At 51.6% G+C, this 20917-nt stretch overlaps 5 protein-coding genes across 5 annotated transcripts; 2 read left to right on the top strand and 3 right to left on the bottom strand.

The window, feature by feature from the left end:
* Positions 1–65: 65 nt before the first annotated feature.
* sidE (nonribosomal peptide synthase SidE) lies at positions 66–7929 on the top strand (the record flags this gene model as incomplete). The annotated part of the gene is made up of 7 exons (XM_056622230.1): positions 66–336; positions 407–3082; positions 3142–4200; positions 4302–5126; positions 5209–5685; positions 5791–6594; positions 6662–7929. 7 exons carry the CDS (start codon positions 66–68, stop codon positions 7927–7929), a joined length of 7380 nt encoding a protein of 2459 aa, XP_056469646.1.
* Positions 7930–11461: 3532 nt separating this feature from the next.
* N7532_009740 (uncharacterized protein) lies at positions 11462–12418 on the top strand (the record flags this gene model as incomplete). The annotated part of the gene is made up of 1 exon (XM_056622231.1): positions 11462–12418. The coding sequence occupies one exon, from the start codon at positions 11462–11464 to the stop codon at positions 12416–12418; it is 957 nt and encodes a 318-aa protein (XP_056469647.1).
* A 4036-nt stretch (positions 12419–16454) lies between these two features.
* Positions 16455–17090, bottom strand: N7532_009741 (uncharacterized protein; the record flags this gene model as incomplete). The annotated part of the gene is made up of 1 exon (XM_056622232.1): positions 16455–17090. The coding sequence occupies one exon, from the start codon at positions 17088–17090 to the stop codon at positions 16455–16457; it is 636 nt and encodes a 211-aa protein (XP_056469648.1).
* Positions 17091–17545: 455 nt separating this feature from the next.
* Positions 17546–18952, bottom strand: N7532_009742 (uncharacterized protein; the record flags this gene model as incomplete). The annotated part of the gene is made up of 1 exon (XM_056622233.1): positions 17546–18952. One exon carries the CDS (start codon positions 18950–18952, stop codon positions 17546–17548), a length of 1407 nt encoding a protein of 468 aa, XP_056469649.1.
* Positions 18953–19270: 318 nt separating this feature from the next.
* Positions 19271–20185, bottom strand: N7532_009743 (uncharacterized protein; the record flags this gene model as incomplete). The annotated part of the gene is made up of 1 exon (XM_056622234.1): positions 19271–20185. One exon carries the CDS (start codon positions 20183–20185, stop codon positions 19271–19273), a length of 915 nt encoding a protein of 304 aa, XP_056469650.1.
* Between the last annotated feature and the right edge of the window lie 732 nt (positions 20186–20917).

Genomic DNA, 20917 nt, shown 5'->3' on the forward strand with positions numbered 1-20917 from the left:
TTGTTCTTTCTTATATCGCTTTTCCTTGTCCCGTATTTCTCTGCAAGACATCTCTTCCATCCACAATGGCTGTGACCAGTCACCGGAACATCGACCTGCGGTCAGCCAATCCCTTCGAACATGTGGAATTCCTTCCTGATCTGTCGGGGGAGCTGGACGAGTATCCGTTCTTCGCAGACAAGAAGGTCGAAACCGAGCTGCCAGCAACTCCATTGCAATACCAGATTCTCGAGTCTGACACGGTGCAGTGGTGCAAGCTCAATCTAGTCCTGCCGCAGCAACCCCCTCCCAGCTTGACACACATCCAGTGGACCTGGAAAGCCCTGACCTCTCATCGTATGTGTGCCAAAGACCCTTCCCGCGTGTGGATAGAACAATACCTTAACCAGACTTGTGGCCTGTCCAGATACATGCCTCCGCACAGCCTTCGCCGTTGACAACCAATCGGGTCAGATTATCCAGCAGGTGCGTCTGCAGGCCTCCGAAGCGCGATGGCATGTAGACCCTACATGGACGCCGCCATCGTCGGGTCCCTCCACGCCGGCGGAATCTACGCCGTTCGAAGGCGAAGATCTCCTAAAATCCCTGGCGCGGCTGACAGTCCATCGGAATCCTCTTTCACCTTTTTATCGGGTGACTCTCCAAATCCACCGGGCTCTCGTGGACACCACGTCTCTTGGTCTCATCAGGCGCGACTTCGCGCTCCTTTATTGCGGGTTGCCCATTCCAGAGCATACACCGCTGCGGTCCTATCTGATTCGTCATCTTGCTGCAAAACATTTAGCTGCAAGCCGTACCTTCTGGCAGGACACTCTTCATGATGTGACCGGTAAGAGCAGCCGACTACAGATTTGGGAGCCGGTCAGTCAGCGATCAACTGTTTCCATGACGTTGGCGGACCACGACGTTGCCGGCCTGGCCGAGCTGGAAATAGCATGTGGCTGGCCCCGTCAAATCCTATACGAAGCTCTCTGGGCCACCGTTCTGCACTATCATCATAGTCAACGGGACGTCCTCTTCGCAGCCTCCCGGCGGGATGCCAGCTTTCCTGGGGTGGAGTCCTGTGTTGGACTGATTGACCAAATCTACCCCGTGCGGGTCTCCGTGAGCCCAGAGGAGACCTTCAAGGAACTGTTCACCCGGTTGGAAGTCTATCATGCCGCTGCCTCACCTCATGGCTATCTTGGGTATCGCGAAATTACTCGTGACATGACAGCACCCGTCGACTCGGTCATCACGTATGCTCCCGACCTGGGGGGTCCAAGCCTGGCTGGCCAACTCACCGGATTCCCCTTGGCTGTGTTTATCACCGGGGTTAGCAAAGTGCAGATTACCTGCTGTTACAACGCGAGTATTCCTGCTCCTGACGTGGACATTCTGGTGCAGCATTTTGTCCAGGCTCTGTCGAGTGCGGCTCGCAAGTTCTACCTTCCTCATTCCATCATCAGCCATGTGGAACTTGCCTCGGAAGAAGAGAAGAGCCAGATTGTCCGGAGCGCCGCACAGTCAGCCCGAGAATTGGAACCCTCCAAAAACAGTGTGACTCAGCTCTTTGAGGAGCAGGTCGCTCGCAGCCCCGAGCGAACTGCGGTGGAGTTCGAGCACGACCGGCTCAGCTTCGCCGAGCTGAATGCACAGGCCAACCGAGTCGCGCGCGTCCTAGGGCCGGTGCGTGGTGAAATTATCCCCCTATGCATCGACCGCTCAATCACCCTTATCGTCGGGATTCTGGCTGTTCTCAAAGCGGGCGCCGCCTACACAATCCTCGATCCCGATGGCGCCACAGAGAGGAATCGTCGCATTGCAGAGAACTGTGATGCTCCGGTGGTCCTGGCCAACCGAGCGTATTGTGCAGAGCTGCCTAAAGCGCGGCCCATTGAGGATTGCCTTCGACTGGCACAGACACTGGAGCCATTCAACCTGTCGCTGGACGTCGAGCCCGAGGAGCGCTGCTATCTGATCTACACGTCCGGGTCCACGGGAATCCCCAAGGGAGTTGTCGTCTCACATGGAGCCGCGACAGCCGGCATACAGCATCATTCGTTGAATGGGTTGCAGCGTTGGCTGCTCTTCTACAGCCCGAGCTTTTCGGCGGCGCAGCGGACCATGCTGGCTACGTTGGTGCACGGCGGTACGTTGCTGCTGGCAAGCAAAGCGCGTCTGATTTCCGAGCTGCCGGCTGTGGTCACAGAAATGCAGGTTGAGGCCATGGGCATCACCCCGTCCGCCCTGTCAGTTCTTGAGCCGTCGCAGGTGCCACATGTGAAACAAATCACGCTCGTCGGCGAGGCCATTCCACCAGAGATGGTTGAGCTCTGGTCAGGCCAAGTCCAGCTCCGCAACACCTTTGGCCTAAGCGAATGCACGCAGCTGAACTTCGGCTGCATCTTGACCCCTGGAAGCAACCCATGTATCGTAGGTCGGCCCGCAGATACCACCCGAGCCTATGTGTTACTGCCAGAAACTACAGAGCTGGCCCCCATCGGTGTCTCGGGCGAGCTCTGCCTGGCGGGCCCCCAGCTGGCCTCTGGGTATCTCCACGACGTGGAGCAGACCGAACGCGCTTTCATTCCCAACCCCTTTGGCCTCGGCCAGCTCTATCGCACAGGAGATGTGGCACGTATGCACTCGGACGGTTCATTCGAGATTCTGGGGCGCCTGGACTGGCAGGCCAAGATTGACGGCCAGAAGGTGAACCCGGCCGAGATTGACCAGGCGCTCCGGCATCACACCAACGTCGGGGCCTCCGCAACGGTGGTTCTCGATCTCTCCGGCCGACCCCGGCTACTGTCCGCTATTGTTATGAACTCCGATGTGCCCTCATGGTCCGATGTGCTGCCATCCATCCGTGAACTGGCGGCCGAAACACTCCCGCGCTACATGATACCCTCCTTCTGGCTGCCGATGAAGAAACTCCCAACGACTGGAAACGGCAAGACGGACGTCAAGCGCATCCAAGAAATGGCCGTGGAACTCGGAGTGGCTCGTCTGGCTCAATTCAGTGCTCCCGATGTCGAGGCAAATGATGGCTCTCTCGACGCGGAGCAGACTGGCATCGCAGAGGCATGGTCTGAGGTTCTAGGTATCCCGGTTGCCTCAATCCGTCGCGCCCATTCGTTCATTTCCTTGGGGGGAGCTCAGTCGATGCCATTAAGGCCGTCGGAGTCCATCGCCGACGTGGTCTGGTAATAGAACTTGAGACTTTGCTGGACGGCTCGTCAGTGGAGCAGACCGCTGCCGCAGGCTTTGCCTTTCAGAAACAACACATCGATGCCCCAGAGGCATTCTCCCTGGTTCCAAAAGATGCCGCTAGCTTGTTACACGACAATTCAGACCTCTCAGACGCCTACCCAGCCACACCGTTGCAGGAAGGCATTCTAGCCACGTCGCTGCAGAGCGAGGGAGAGGACCGCTACGCCTACCAGCGCGTGTGGGATGTTTCACACCTCGACCTGCAACGCCTACAAACCAGCTTTAAGCACGTCTTTGCGCAACGAGACATCCTCCGGACATCATTTATGCCGCACCGCGCCGGCTTTCTGCAGCTCGTTCGATCCGATCTCACCCTGCCATGGGTTGTACTCGATCAGAGTTTGGAGGAGTATCTGGCGGTCGATAAAAGCCAGCGATTCGCCATGTCTGATCTACAACTGCGTCTGGCTGTTCTCTCACGCGGCTCACAGAGTCTGCTCGTGGTGACCATGCATCACGCCCTCTTCGATTACTGGTCCCATAGGTTCCTGTACGAGGATGTTGCAGCTACGTATTTGGGCCACCCGGTGCCTTCCCGACCCTCCTTCAGCCACGTCATTCGACATCTGCAATCTCTACCCCTGGAAGAATATGATGCTTTCTGGCAGAGCTATCTGTCCAACACGGAACCCACCCAGCTGAATACGACTCCCCAGCGTGAGACCAGAATCGTTCAACAGACTCTGCCTATCGACTTGCGGCAGGCGCTGCAGCTGCACGGGCTCTCCCCGGGGGCTGCTATCTACATGGCATGGGGGATCGTGCTGGGCCGGCGAACAAGTAGCTCGGAAGTGCTCTTCGCGACAGCCTTAGCCGGCCGCGACATCCCCGTGGTGGAAGTGGAACACATCGATGGGCCTACTCTCAACATGGCTCCCCTCCGCTTATCAATTCCCGCGGACTCCTCGCTTCTAGACCTGATCCAAATCGTGAGCCGCGACCTCTTGCGTATGACCAAGTATGCACCTCGTGGATTGAAAAAGGCGTTGTCCGCCGCACATCTACGACCTGATGCCATGGATACCATGGTCAATATCCTCCCCCTCCAGACGACCGTTCTGACAAGGAGCGAACAATGTGGCAACCCTTTGGCAAGAGACCGCCATGGGAGTCCGAGTTTACCACGCTGGAAGTTGTCACGAATGATCCCGGGCATCTCCAGATCACCCTAACTGCCAAAATGGAAGAGCGCCAGGCCCAGTTCATCATGGAATCCTTCTGCCGCATTCTTCTGGCTGTGTTGGAGGATCCACATCAACCAGCCTCCGCAGTAGATGTCATTGGTAACACTGAGAGAGAATTCCTGTCGAACGAGCTGTCCAATCGCCGCCAGCTTCATGTGCCTTGGCCTGAGCTGCTGCAGGAGGCCTTCGAACGACATGCGGCGGGCACGCCGGAGGCAATCGCCATTGACTGGAACGGGGAAGACACCACTTCGTACCTACAGCTGGATCTGCGAGCCAACCAGCTGGCCAACGAGTTGGTCCAGCGTCATGGTGTCTCCGTTGGAGACATGATTCCACTGATGTTGGATAAGTCGGTTGATATGCTGGTTGCCATTCTCGGGGTCATGAAAGCCGGGGCGGCCTATGTGCCGCTGAGCCCAGACAATCCCCTAGACCGCAATGCGTTCATCATCGGCGAGGTCCAGGCCAGGCTGGTCATCACCCAGACCGTCCATTCCACGTTAATTCCTATCAACGACGGTCTTTCCCACATGCACATAGATCAGCTGCCGCTGGCTGATGTTTCCACCGAACGGCCTAATGTCTCTGTCACCCCCGACCAACCGGCGTATGTGATCTACACCTCGGGAAGCACCGGCATGCCGAAGGGCGTGAAGGTGCCCCCACCGCGCTGCGGCTGCCGCGGTGGTGAGTATGGCAAAGATCGAGGGCCGGTACAGGGGCGAGTGGCGCTCCCTACAGTTTGCCAACTATGTGTTTGATGCATCAGTGCAGGACTTCTTCAACACCCTCAGCACAGGAGGTACCCTCTGCCTGGCTCCCACTGATCAGCTCCAGTCGGACCTGGCGGGCCGGATTCGCACCATGAAGGTCCGCCAGGCCATTTTGACTCCCACGGTCGCCAAGCTGCTAGATCCCCGCGAATTGCCATCCTTCTGCACGATGATTGTGGGGGGCGAGCCCCTAACACGAGATGTCATTGACAAATGGGCGCAGCACGAGCTACTAAACGTGTACGGGCCTACGGAGACCGCGATGGTAGTGACCACCAAGGCCGTCTGGGATGGGGTCCGGCCGAGCAACATTGGAGCGCCGTTCCCCACGGTCATGGCGTTTATTCTTCAGGCCGATGGGCTCGACCTGGTTCCATACGGCGGCGTAGGCGAGCTCTGTATTGCCGGGCCACAGGTCACTGATGGATATTTGAACCGCGATGAGCTGACTGCGGCAGCTTTCGTTCGGAATAGTGTGTTGCAAGGTTCGCTCCTCCCATGTTAATGCCTCTCACGTCATTGTCTCTTTGCTGTTCGACGGATTCGTTGACAAAGCTCTGACTGCTAATGCTTGACAGTGGAACGTATGTATCGCACCGGCGATCTGGCTCGATGGCTTCCCGGTGGAGAAATCGAATGCCTGGGCCGCAAGGACAACCAAGTCAAGATCCATGGACACCGGATCGAGCTGGCCGAGATAGAACATGCCATCTACCAGACAGGTTTGGTGCATGACGCGATCGTGATACCGATCCAGGTCAATCAGCGAACCCATCTCGCCGCCTTCTGTATATTTACCCCGATGCGCTCCAGCGACATTCAAGATGCAGATGGCGACTATCACGGCTTCCGGTCACAGCTCCGAGAGGGCCTTACCACGCTGACACCGTACATGATGCCAAAGTACGTGTTTCCGATGGGCGACCTTCCCAAGTTGCCGTCACGCAAGACGGACCGGAAGCTCCTTCGAAAATCTGCCGAAGACATGGATTCCATAAATCGCAACCGCTACAGCTTCGATGCGAGCGATGCACAACACACCGTCGTCCCGGTAGAGACCGTGGCGGAAATGACCCTGGAGAGCCTGTGGATGCAAGTGCTGGACTCTCCCGCCGAAAGTTTGGGCAAGAAGGCAAACTTCCTGGCCCTAGGTGGCGACTCGATCGCGGCCATCAGTCTCGCTAGTCGAGCCCGCAGTGCGGGCTACGTTCTAAGTGTCAAGAATATCCTGCGTAGCGGCGAATTGGGCCGGATGGCTGCAACTATGCAAGTCCGCGAGGCCGAGACTGACACGGAGCCTCTGAGAGCATTTGACGTCCCCACAGCGGTTGCTGATGCCATCCAGCAGGCAGGGCTCCATATGGAACGGGATGTCGATTACGGTGAGTCCGACGGCGTTCCAGTACGTCGACAAATGCTTGTATCACACCCAAACTGACGCTTCCACAGTATATCCCTCACCCCCAGGCCAAGTCGAATTTCTGACGCAGGGTGCTCGTCCCGAGCAGATGTGGGTCCTTATGGCGGTTCGTCGCATGCCAGATGGATTCGATGTTGACAAATGGGTGGAGGCCACTACCAAGTTAACAGAGGTCGATGATATCCTGCGCAGCTCATGGCTGCGCGCATCTGATTCCCAGTGGTACGGCGTCGTCCTGAACCGGAGGGTGCCCACGGTCACCTTCGCCCGCTGCGAGGACGAGGAGCAAAGAGCCCTGTTCATCGAGGCCTTCTGGGATGAGCAATTCGTCTTTGGGACGCCCTTCATCAAGTTCGCCGTCCTTACCTACCTGGACGGTGCCTGTGACGTGGTCATCAAGATGAACCATGCGGTATACGATGGAACCTTGCTGCGCATCCTGGATGATCATTTTGCGGCCATCTGCCAAGGTCTCCCAGCCCCGGCCCATGGCCAGTTCCGGGACTTTGCGTTAAATGTATATCGCTCCGATCGGAATTCCTCGCGCGCATTCTGGCATAAGACTCTTGCTGGCAAGGACAATCGCTTTCCCGAATGTGAGAACCCGCGGATCGACGCGTCTATCCGTCGCATCTTCGCCACCGATCTGGAGCCAATGGCGCATGCGGCTGGGGTCACTATCCCCGTAATCTTCCAGGCCGCCTACCAGGTGTGGCTCTCCCGAGCCACTGCGCGATCGGATGTCGGGTTTGACTATTTGCTCAGCGGTCGCAATGTCGATATGGGCCCCGTCGATCCCCAGACGGTCAACGGTACCCTGGCCAATTTCCTCCCGGTCCAGTGCAGTGTCGACTCGACGACATCGATGGTCCAGTACCTTCAAGACACGCAGGATCTGTTCTGGGCGATCACCGAGCATGGCAACATGGGCCTCGATGAGATCTACGAGGTCGCCGGTGTCTCGCGTGTCACCTCTGGCAACGGGTCTCTTTTCCTCTTCCAGCCATTCGAGCCCTCGGACAATGCGGATGAACTCCGCTGGCTGGTCATGGCCAAGTCGCAAGTGCGGATGTTCCAACCGTATGGGCTGGTGGTTGAAGTCGCGAAGGCAGGCCAGTTGCAACATCGGCTCACGGTCATGTATGACCAAGGCCACTTCACCGAAGTGGAGGCCAGCGGAATCGCGGATGCCCTTATAACTATCGTGGAGGAAATGGCAGGCGCTGTGTCATCACCTGGGCGCCGTCTTGGGGAGATCTTCATAGATCTACAAGCAGCCGATGGGACAATTGCCTAAGTACGAACAGTTAAAGGAGACGAGGACAGTAAATTCCCAACAATGGGCGGCCATATTGGAGGATAGGTGTGCCACCTTGCTGCCGGGCCAGCGCGCGCTTCTAGTTGCTCGTCAGAGTCATTCTAACAAATTCATGTGTTTCTACCTGAGGATCTAGATTACCGTTCCACATAAAAGGACTACCCAGTAATAAAGACACAAGACCGATGCTTGATATGGTTGATTAAAACAGTGAATTAGTACAGTGTGCTTCCGTGCGAATTCAAGACGCACCCTTGCCTGATTAATCCACCATATGACTTATGTTGGGTTCATAGTAATTGCCCGTGTATCGCAATATGGCCGTTTTGCTTTCACACGGTCGGGGCAACTATCATCGCAGTGCTTCGCAGGCTTTGAACATAGTTGACCGATTGAGGATCCATTGGCAGTTATCGCACTACACAGCCTGTGTCTGCTGAATAAGTAGGTTCATAGACAGTTCTGGCCCTTAAATTATTGTTTGCATTGTTAAACGGTGTGCAGCACTTTTCGGGGCCAGAGGAAAGCCTAATGGATCGTTTTCCGCTCACTCAACGCAGTAGTATACAGAGACCGGAGTTCGATGCAAATTTAAGGTCGCTCAGATTATGTTTTCAAATCTCGATGTTCAGCACCGTGATCTTTATTGACAGAAAGAGGAGATACAAGTTTGTGCTTGCCAGCAGTTGATACATACTGATTTCAACCTATCTTCCTGATCCTCGAGTTGGAAGGTCCAAATGGGTAGCACTTCATTCGAGTTCTACGCATGAGTCTAATTCTAGAACGTCTTGACACGGATTTGTCAACGATTGATAATAAGCTCATTTCTCAACCTGCTTTGTCCAAAGGCAGGTCAACGCCTCAAAAGATATTGTCACCCGTTCGACAGCGACGGAGATATTTTGTATCACTTGCTCCGTTCATCCTTCTTCCTCAGCGCAGGATTTGACCGGGCCCAAGACTGAAGGAATAGATAGTGTATTGGGGGAGTTGGTGACACCCTGATATTGATGCTTACTAGCGACTATTTTCCCGGCTTGCTGAGTTCTGTTGATTGAGCGCACTTCTGACGACCAGCCTCTGTTTCCTATTTCGAAAAACTCTGCGGCCTGGTGCCTGAGGCCCAGATTCCCTTTTTGCAGTACGATAAACTTATAGAGCAGGCCTGCTGGCTGTGAATATCATCATCAACTATCCTGTCATTCCTTTCTCTGAAACGGACGCGGTTACCACCCCCTCCCTGCATGCGGCATCATATGTTTGGCGGTATTGGTTGTATTCTGTCTCCCGCTTCAACCCGTCTGCTATGACAGACTGCCCCAGAGCGCCCCCTCTTCAATAGTTAATCAAATAATTTTAGCGCAATGCTGTAGAAGTGGACGGATCTATTCATCTTTGTAAATTCCTTCTCCTCTCTCCTTTGTTCAATCCAAACATTCCAGAAAAGTATGTCGCTTCCACCTTTAACGAATTATGAAGAGGTTTTGCAAATCAGATATAATCTGACATGCTTCCTATCCGGATCTGTCAGTATAAGTTGAGAACCTTCGTTGAAGAGATGTGTATAGCTTTAGCTAGTCTTTTAGCCTTGAATCTACAGTGCTAATGTACTAAGTTGTGTGATGAAGGCCAGTTTATCGTAAAATAAGTGCATTTGAACGCGCGATACTCAGTCTGAGGAAGAAGAAGAAAAAGAAACAGAAAGGGAAGTGAGGCCTGGCAGATAGGCCGCCAGGCGCGCTAGTCCCAATCAGGAAACAGATGCTGATCTCGATTGTTACAAGTTGATGGAAGTTAGGTATTTTGTTTATGCTCGGGATATAATTCCCTTGGAAGATGTGTATTGACACTGAACTTTTATGTGGACTGCGAATTCAGGATTTCGAATTGTCATAGACCATTCACCTATTATAGCAACGATATTGTCACCAATTTGTGGCTAGTTATTTTAGTAAACCAGTGCAAATGGCCTAACAAGACATTCGTCACAATGGCTTCATGGTCAGCAAAGCAACCTGCCAAGCCAGGCTAGGAGACAAGTGTCCAAGGAACTCCGCACCTCCTCAGTATTTTCAGGTCGGCAGTGCTCCCTGATCCACGGCTTGGGACAAACAAAATACCCGTCCCGTGGCGGGTCTAAACGAACTAGCCTTTGTAATTACGCATAACAGACTGTGGCGACGCCCGAGAACTCCACCGGCAAGCATTAGAGTGCACCTTTAGTGTGCAGGATGCCCTGTACAGCGGGCGAAATTGGTACACCATGGGTTATTTGTATCAGAAGCAAGGCAATATAAGTATGGATATGCTTGTCCGTAAGCTGGAATGGGCTGCATTCTTATTCCGTGCCCTTGGCTTCATATTCCATTGAACCAGAACATAATCAGCGCCATCTTCATGGGAGCGCCATGTCTACTAGTAACTTGGCCCCCACCGCCCAGTCCAAAGTTTCATGTTCATACTTTCTGCACAAAGGATACAACGTCGCCCCACGCGGCCTGTGGGCATCAGGATTGCGCTATTTCGACTCCACGTAAGGCAATCCACGGGCAAAAGAAGACAAAGGTCAGAACGAGCCTGACTAGTGGCTGACGACAATGCTACCAATCTTGACTAGGTTCCTGTCGAGTTTGAGAACGGCCTCGGGCGTGGAAACGTTGATTTTCGAAACCTTCACTAGCAGTTGTGGCCGAAAGTCGATTTAAAGCAGACCAGATGTCCCCGACAGGTATATATTTGCCCATGCACAAGGCCAAGCCGGCTTGGCAGAAACGGAAGATCTGACCTCCTCTATTATTACCCGTGCACGATGAACAACACCCTCCCGAGTAAGACTACGCCCGGGCAAACAAGCCTTCGGTCGGCTTGCGATTTCTGTCATCAGGGCAAAGTCAGGTGCAGCGGAGGTACACCCTGTGAGGGATGCGACAAGCTGGGCGTCAAATGCACCTATAGCACGTCCAATCGACCCGGTCGGCCCAAAGGTGCGAAGAACAAAAAGACGCTCGAACGAATCAAACAGCTAGGCGCGGCCAATAACAGCGAGCAGGAAGAAGACACCTCTGGAAGCGTATGTTGAAAGCAGATGCTAGCACCCTCTCCCAAAACAAGGCTGTTAGAGAGACACATTGATCAACGAGCTGACTGAACATCCTTGTACAGCAAACGGCTTCCTCGGAAGCAAGCCATCGATCCGCGATCTCCCGGGGCCTTTCTAATGAACGAGTTAAACATAGATCAACCTCCACACCACCAAGTCTACCGGAAAATCAATTGGACCAAAATCTCACAAGTCCGGTCCAATTCTGGGACTGCTTTCCTATGCCTGATTCTGGACACTACCAGTCGAGAGATTGTACACCATCTTTATCGGTATACATTGCCCCTTTCATATTGCTACAGCAAATTGAGCTGGTTTTAGTCACAATTTGTGGACGAGAAACGCTGACAAGCTCTTGAACTGTAACAGGGACCCTGTCTGAACCACTCTCGGGCCTCTCCCGATTCCATGTTATTCAATCCAACCGACACATCCGACGATATATCGGCAGAGATTTCCTGGGTGGCCTCTCTGTTCGATAACCCGGGCATCATACTCCCGCGCTCTGATAGCTCTGGTCATATCCACAAAGGCCCTCAGTTGGCAGAACAGGAGACGTCTCCAGTTCACGATCCCAAGTCTCTTAGTACGTCAGTACCACATGGATCTTCTTTTTCTACGTGTAATTGCGTCCAACAGTCGATCGAGCAGCTTGCCAATTTCAAGTCGCTTAGCCGTTCTCGACAGACGCTTCGGCCAGACTTTGTTCTCACTGTGGCCAGAGACTCTCTTGCGGCATGGCAAATGCATCAGCAATGCCCAAGCTGCCAGCATAGTGACGACAAAGATATATTGGTCTTATCAGCCATGGCCCTCCGGGCTCTGTTGAATCTAATCAAGGAGACTGGTCATCAACATGGATACCAGTCTCCACCAAACGAAAAGAAGGATGACATGGCATCTAAGAATGGTTGTTCATCCCCTGTATTCAACTCGGATCCCTCCTTTGTGGGTAGCTATCAACTAGCGTGCGAGGAGAAGCAACTTGTTGTGGGGCTTCTGTTACAAAGAAGGCTCAGTCATCTTAATAATGCAATCGAGCATCTCAGACAAAAGAGCCTGCGAATAGCTGGTACCTCGCCCAGAAGTACCAAATTCACAAGATCATCTCGATCTCATAGCAGCTCCCTATCTCAGTCGACTATGGGCTCGAATTTCTGTTGTGGTCTTCCGGCAGACATGAATTTTACTGAAGGAATGGAGGACTTGAGTTCTGTTGGGTACGAGATGTCGTTGGATGAACACGACAACTATTTACAGGATTCTTTGCAAAGCTCGACTGAGATCGTCGAATCTCTCCTCACGAAATTGCAGACCCCTGATATGAGGCAGACTCCTAATGACGGCAATACATTTCGCTTCTGAAGTACAATATACCCCCAGTGAAGGAAGATTTCTTTGTACCCTGCTATTTCTCGATCAGTGGTTTACTTATCTGTGTGGAGAATCCCTACACATGCAGATGATCGGGACCATCTCAGATGTATCTTAACATTCTGCGCAATATACATTTCTGGAATAGCGTTTTACGAACAAGAGATAGATATTTGTTTGTAGACTTTGAAAAATGGGTACCCGGTACCCAAGCCCATTCTTCGCTAAAAAAAAAGAAAGGCATTAATAAAAATCAAAAAAAAAAGTGTGAAAGTCACACTCCACATCAAACCTTCTTTATAACACCTGTCACCTGTGCCACATAGCCATTGGTTGCACGGAGGTCTGTGTCATTCCCTATTCAATATTCCCACTTCTGTCGCTCCTTTGCTCTCTTCTCTACATTTGATTTCTCCGTTGTCGAATCATTGGAAATCTGTACGCTAGGACTGAGGATTTCTCATGGAGAGGAATGAATTGGATGAAGCTAACAAGACAAAATGGAGCGCCGTTGAGGGCGTTTCACAGCTCAGAGGCGTGGTTTAGCGTGTTAGGATGCTGGTATTTGGAGGATTTGCGGGGTCTAGCCGCGACGACGCATTCCCCTGAATTGGCGGCGAGGACCTGCGAATGCCGGTGCCGGTGCCGGTGCCGGTGCCGCTACTATTGTCGCTGTTAGGATGGCTCTGACTGGATGCAGCTACCCCGGCTCCCGTGCCTGACAAACATGTGCCTTAACTCGCGCTGCGAACGCGTCCCTTGGGCAGGGAGCTATACACGCATTTGGCCCCCAGACATAGACAACACAACGCGAGCAACTGTAGTCATTGTTCGAGGTCGGTCGAGGACATCGGAGTTTCTGGGCGTGGCCGCGATCGCATGATGAACGCACATGAACATGAGACAGGGCCCGTTGAGTCAGTCCGAAGCTGGGATGAATTTGTCAACGGGCAATTCCAAACTACCAATCCGAAGGATAGCAAGCATCGGACCGTGCACTGAGTGGATTGGATTATCGTCAGCAGCTTCACAATGGTTGCAAGGTTGCCCCGCCCGCCGCTTATTTAACAAGGTTCCATTGTTTCTGCCCGCGACTAGACTGCGTCTCTATTTGTAAATACGATGATAAACCCACAAATGCAGCAGGGCCATGTAGGTTTGCTGTTCCGCGTTTTCCCAGAGCTAGATACGAGGACCGTGGTTGGAGCCAAGATGTAAGTGACGTCTCACTGGAAAGACAACCCGAGAGTTCGGTGGACCACCAGCAGATCTGCGTTCGAGCCGAGTAAGTTAAGTGAATCTGCATCGGCGGATTGTTGCAATGGCACACCGCGACCACCAATAATACCGAGCGAGATGGCCACGATCTTGCCAGAAATCTCTTCACCTCATTCTGCATGGCCCAGTGGTCCCTTGTATCTGCATACACTTATTTTGGTGGCCCTGAGTGCCCGAGAGATGAATGTATTGATTAGTCTCTTCACGTTTGCCCCCACTCGGCATTGATTGGTACTAAATCGCCGAAAATACTCCGAGGCCGATCACCCGCGATCCCGGCCCGCGATCCCCGGCCCGCTATCCCCGTCCCGCCACCACTGGGCGTTTCTCTGTGGACATGTCTTTTCAAGTAATCATTCTGCATGTAAGATCCACCTATTCTGCATAATGGACCATTCCAAGCTTGTGTTTGGCTGTTCCCAAAATGGCATTAGTTCAATGCGTCTGCACTTGGTATCCGTCCTCGCTAATCTATACTTTGTTAAGTAAAAGGTTGATGACGATCGGCATTTTGAAAGCAAACTATTATAGCTTCGTTTGATCCGAGTGGGGTTTCTGACTTGGTCAAACTGGGGCCGGCTCTTGGTACTGGTGTTAGAAAACTTCGCTATAAGGTCATCCCTTGCCAGATGTATGTCAGATCGGCTGTGGCCAATGGGCATATGCAAAAGCGTTCGTGACGAGAAAGGCTTTCTCAGATATGCCAGTGCATAAGGTTATATTATATGCATGCTCGCATTTGGACCCTTCGCCAGGTTCCTCTCTCCCCTCTGGTCAGTGTTCCTTTGATGTAACCTAGGTTCACAAGAAACAAACGCATGACCTAGTGAGGTAGGTACATCTAAGGGTCAGGGAGAATATGAATGTCCGTAAGCTTTCTGTCTATGATGTAGAGGCATGCTAGGTCAAACTTTGTAGCCTCCCGTGAATACTGAAACTGGAAGTTCCACGAGATGCAGAGTCGCTGACGAAGATCACCCGAAGCCCTATGCAGGGATATTGCAGGGCGGTGACTTCCCGAGCCTAGTCGGTATCCGGGATGTTAAGTTGACCCTGTTGCGCCCGGCTAGATGGTAGTTTTGACAGCCATGTGTTCCGCCGCCGACAGGTATATTAATGGGCGGCAAATATTCATAGGAAGACATCGTGCCATGTGGTATCTGCAGCTGCAATCGGTGCCGCTGCACAGCTGTCGAGGTTCGGTTTTACTACCCCATTGACACGATGGATAGAGTTTAGCCATGTCAATCATTCCAATCCAGGTAATATATCCGCGCCTGCAGTAGAGTCAGGCCATTGCAACTTAAAGCGCCCTCCGCTGCCCGTTCAGAGTTTACGTTAGCTTGAAAGTAACTCATGAAGATGAAAGAAATGTCGCTAAAATTAAAAATTCTTGATAAGTAGGAGATGAATAAGGCAAGGTATGCGGGGGAAACTCTTCCGCCCTCTCGCCAAAACACCCTAAAGATATTAGGGGCCAGTAGGTGGGGGAAATCATAGTAAAAAAGTCCTGGCATGGGAGTGTACTAGGTCAACACGATACCCCCCTAAGTAGGTCAAATCTTGGTATTTTTTGATCGATCTTTTAGATCTTTTAATATAGCAGATTTTCCAATCTTTCTACTTAATTAGACTCTAGGATATCTAGGTAGAAAGCCCCAAGGGCCTAGTTTAGGTGAATTATTTTTGATCGTTCACGCGGGTATCCTATACCATTTTCAGCTAGGTTTCCTAGGGTAAAGAGTTAGAGGCCAATTCGACATAGTGAGTCACCTGATCACTATCCAAGGCAATTAGGGAGGAAGCCACATGTAAGAGAATACCAGGTTGGATGGCGCCGGGTGATTAGGTGAAGGTTACAAGATGGACTTGAGGTGGAAGGAGGTCGATTTTTATGTTCTCATAAGCAGATACTAACGCTCAAGGAACGGAAGTTCCTCCTGCGTGAATCGTTATAATAAACCCCTGAGTACACCGCTCACGTTAATCTATGTTATGTATCAGACCCGATCTGCTGTACCTTATCTATAAGGCCTATGAAGCGGGTTATATGGATTCCTTGACAATTACCCTCCCTTCTAAGGCTGTCTACCCTCAGACAAATTCACCTTTGTTTCCTTGGTTATTTATAGATAATACAACCCCCGACATAAGTCTGATTACAGTGCTAAACTAGTCATCCCGCTCACTCACTCCATCATCCATAAAAATATATATTTGAACATGTCCTAACATTATTTTGACTTCAAATTCAGAACACTAATAGACTTATCAATTCTCCATCCAAATATTAATTAATAACGCGTATAGTAGCCACATACTCAGCGTATAGCCGCTATACGCTTAGGAACTGAGAGAATTAGACGATCTATAACTCTCTGATCAAGCTCATCCTAGATGTGTTTAATTACGAGTTTAAATACCTCCTAATTATACTTTAATCTCCCTAAGCAGGCAATTAATAGATATAGCTAGTATAGCTTTAATTTCAAGAGTAGCTAGACTAGTTTAATAGGGTTTAAATCAGGTTAATATACTAACTATTTTAGTATATAGATACTAGAAGTTTCAAACCACTCTTTCACGGTATAAGCAGTATATATTTATATTTTATTGGTGACCTCTCGCAGTCAAGAAGAGAACAGAAAACGTGTACAGTTTGGCCGTAACGGGTCACCTGTCGCTGCGGTCTTATGCGTAAACGCATTAGACTGTAGCGTCAGAGAAGGCCCAAATGACCCGGGCCAAACTAGGATGGTGGAGGGGACGGTGGAGGAAGCAGTAGAGATAGCGGAGCTGGCAAGCCTGTCTGGAACTGGTGGTTGAACTTGTATAAAACTGACGCGTTCGTGGTGAAATACACCCTGAATGCCTCCGAGGTCCATCTCCCTAGCACCTGGATCTGGTCGTCGAGGATCCCACTATCGTGCGCATGTTGAGCCGCACCCTTCCGAAAGCCATGTCCCGAGTAGCCGTCCGTCTGTATGCCAAGTACCCTCAGCTTAGTAGACAAGGTAGAGAGGAAATGGTTGCGGCTGAACGGTTTCCGGTGGAAGGAGAATAACGGGGCATCGGGTCCTTTGGGGTCCAGCAGTAGTAGCTTCTGAAGTGCGTCTACTGGGCACGCTTCGTCTCCTGTTTTTGCGAGAACAATCTGTATTCCTTCGTGGCGGCGGTCCGTCTTACTCCGCTTGAATGTGAGTTGCACATGATCTAACGAGGACGAGAATCTGACGTCGGAGCGCGTAAGCTTTGTGGCTGAGAAGATAGAGCGTGTGTTGAGGTCTTCTGTCTTGTATGTGAATTCTCCGAGGCGGAGGAACCCAGCAAAAGCTACCCGGCAGGCGGTTGCGAAGTTCAGGTCATCTAGGAGGTTCGCAGTCATCTCTAAGGGGTGTGACGGGATTGTAGAGAGGCTCGCGGATAGTTTCGTAATAGTGTCACGCGAAATCGGTTTTCTGACTCGAACTTTAGTGATGGGATTGAGTCTTCTCGCGCCGTCTATGAGACGTCGAAAGTGCTTGTTGTCGAAGAGTTTGTCATCAAGGAAGTTGTCAATATGGTAAGCTCGGAGAGCGGCTAGGTCGGTGAGTGCGGTGTCGGGTTTGACGGGCTTTTGGGTTGAATTCCCAAGGAGTCGTGAAGTTAGCCAGGAGGTTAACGACTGTGTTGAGGCTGGCCATGCCGGTAAATTTTGTAGTGCACAATGCTTTTCGTAACTTCGTTGAACGGAGAGGTAGACGGAACGCGTGTTAGCGCTGAGACCGCTCCAGAGCAGTTTTAGGTGGCCTGGAATGAGCTGAGGAGCTCGTGAAGAGAACCACGCGGGCGGTTCAATACCTAGAGGTCCTGCCAGTGGGGACAAATGTTAGCAACCTCTTGGAAGTTATTACGGGAGAGGGAATCTGCTAGTTTGTTTTCCTGGGAAGGGAGCCAATGTGGCACAATTTGGATGTCTCTCGCCGCCGCTAGGATAAGTAGGCTTTTCAGAGGTACGTTAGGCGGACCATGAAGGAAGCCTTTACTCAGTCCTCTGTGGGCTGTGGAGCTATCCGTGTGGATAACGAGAGTATGATGAAGCCAATGCTGGCTGAATAGTAGGAAGCCTTGTAGAATGGCGTCTACTTCGGTGGTATTGATGTGCGCGTGTGCGACTTGGTGCGCGTGTGCGTCTTGGACAAGGGCCAGTGAGGCAGCATTGCTTGGATGAAGCTGGTGACAATGGGCCAGCCAGCAGTCTGATATAGACTTGGATGAGAAGAAGAAGAGCCCCTGGCCTGTGTTGGAGGCATCTGTGTAGAGATGCGTGATAGACCGGCGGCAGGGGTCAATTAGGAGTACGCCGTTGAAAAGAGACAAGGAGTCCCTCCACCATTCCAAATCGTCACGTACCTCGTGGGAGATACGGCGGCGCGCGCTCCTCCCATGTGGGAAGGCGGCTTGGAACGTGTATAGAGACTGTAGCCTTGTTCTCCCAAGCCGGACAACTCTTGAACAGAAGGCTAATGAGCCTGTGAGATGCTCTGTTTGCTTGAGGGAGAGACTCGCTGCGTTTAGGGCAGCTGCGGCGTCCAATGTGGCGCGGCACAACTTATCTGGTGGCAGGCGAGCTTCCATTGCAATAGAGTCGACCTGGATACCCAAGACTGTAACGCAAGTCCCCTGCTGGTCCTTGTTGGTATTGCGGGGGATACGCAGGTAATCCGTGACCTCGTTGTAAACCTCGTCAAAGGGACCCGTAGGGTCGGACACTGGGGGAGAACGAGTAATTGCGATGAAGTCGTCCAGGTAATGATTGATATAGAATACAGGGAGGAGGCATTGGAGTATCCAATGGAGAGCCTCGGCGAAGAGGTTAAAGAGAAATGGGGCTGTAGCGAGGCCAAAGGGGAGGCAGCATTCGACATAAGTGGAATGGTTCCACTGGAAGGCAAGGAGGTGCTGGTTGTCCTCAGCAACAGGGACTATTCGGAAGGCGTCCTTAATGTCTCTCTTAATGATTGTGCAACCTAGGCCAGCTTGTGTGACCTGCTCGTAGATATCATCGATCGTCATGTATTCAATGGCTGACCAAGTGTCCGGTATGCCCTGGTTAAGGCCCTGTCTAGGGGGCCAGGATAGATCATGGATGCGGCGCCATCCCCCATCATGCTTAGGGACTAACCCGAGTGGCGAGACGAAGGAGGGCCTATAGGCCAATCTAATGCGACCGAGGTTGAGATCCTCCGCTAGTTTGGCCGAGATCATATCGGGTTCGTGTATGTGATGGTTGGAGGAATGGCAATACTGCTTCTTGCCCCTGTAGCCGATCTGGACGCCGTAGGTCAGGATGCCAGTGATAGTAGACCCGAGATCGCCTGGATAGTGGCGTAGGAGGTTGCTCCAGCCTTTTGTATATAGTGGTGACGGAGAGAACTGTAGCTTTGGGCGCTCCGGGTTGAAAAGGGGGTATTGGGCAGCAGTATTTGGCCTGGGCGGTTGGCCCTGCGGTATTAGGCTTAGTGGTAAGGGATTGGAGCACCTATCGGCCTCTGCAGTGTGTTCCCTAACGGTAGGGTCCACTTGCTATGTCTTCTTACGGCAAGAGGAGGCGCCATGCTGGCTTAGACCGCATGCTGTGCACTCATGGCGTCTCTTGCAGCCTTCCCAGAGACATCCTGTGGTGTTGAACTTATCGCACACCTCGGTTTCATTATTAGAAGATCTAGTAGACCTTGTTTGGCGAGGTCGGACTGAAGGGTTTGCCGGCGACTTCGCAGGCAGGGTAAGATTGTGACGGAGATATTTTTCGCGAAATGGGGCTGTGAAAAGGTTGTTCTCCGTCGACAGCTCTCCTTTATCCAGAATGTATTGGTGGAAGTTGAGGGCGAGCGGCAGTACTGCTTCTGACCACTGATAAGTTTGAGCGAGATCGAGGATCTGCCTCATGAACATGAGTAGGTTGGGAACTGCCTTTGGATGTTTCTCGCCGAAGAGATATCCTATGACGGCTAGGTATGTAAGGAAGCAGCTCGTCCATGTTTGAGGGTTGGGGCCCCAGTCCTTAAGCGATGCCGCTGCCTTCTTGAAGCCTACTGTGCCTCCCGACTCGGTCATCTTGAAGACCCTGTCATCCTGATCCAGTTCGGTGACTGATTTCTCTTTGAAGCGTATGAGTTCAGTCGCCTTCAACTTCCTCTCGAATACGCGAGTAAGAAGGGCGGCGGAGACACCCGGGAATATGTCGATGAGTGGTTTAACCTCAGGGGGTGGCTCACGGTTTTCCTCGAGATTATCGTCACCTTGCAGGTCCGCATGAGGCCTCCTGCGGCGGAGGTCAGTCTCTGCTACGTCCATTTCAAGGCGCCTGGCCCTGTCTTTCTGTATCTGTCCTAGCCAACTAGCACGGTCCACTGTGTTCATGGTTTCCCAAATGTGGGCCGGAGGCCAAGCAGAATCAAGTGGAGCAGGCGTGACACTGCTGGACTGGCTGGACGTCATGGTGGGGAGCGATATAGTCAAGGCGTATCGGCGCTGTTACCGTAGAGGAAGGATGTAAACAAAATCGAGTCTTGACTGCGTGAGAGACGACAAGCTACCACCAGAAGCAAGCAACTGACTCTTCAGAGGCAGTTGTAGGAAGGAGCCCTCCGAAATGTCGGTGTAGATGTCACGTGAGACAGCGTGGCCAACACGAGGCAACCCCAATAAAACTTCTCCCATTATCTTGTTGAAAAACCATGCTAGGATTATAGAGAGATAGAAGATTTTGTTATCTATCCGCCATATTTTCCCTCTAAACAGTCTTATTCAAGTATCACTAATTTCATACAGCCACTAAGCTAGATAGCCACCTGTACTATCTACAAAATATCTTTAATATAAGGCTTAATATCTACAAGGTCACGCCTATATACCTCGCTATAGAATTTAAAAATATATCTATCTTTTGAATTACTTATTCGTTAAATACTATATTTATCTGAAAGGATAGTAACTATCCTAAAGCATTAATTATAAACTATCTCTTTTCTATATAACTATATGTAAAATCTCTTTATATATATTATTTATACTAAAATGGATATTTGCTTTCATGCTTTATATTTCCGAAGACTATATAATTAAAGAATATAGCGAATAGGGATTTCGGAAGAGTGACATAGTGTATAAGTAGTAAGCTCTCTATTTAACCATCAAGGGTCTCAGCGCGTGAATTAATATATATGTCGG

The sequence above is a fragment of the Penicillium argentinense genome (assembly GCF_028826775.1).
Source record: "Penicillium argentinense strain IBT 30761 chromosome Unknown utg000010l_segment0_segment0, whole genome shotgun sequence".
Taxonomy (NCBI): Eukaryota; Fungi; Ascomycota; class Eurotiomycetes; order Eurotiales; family Aspergillaceae; genus Penicillium; species Penicillium argentinense.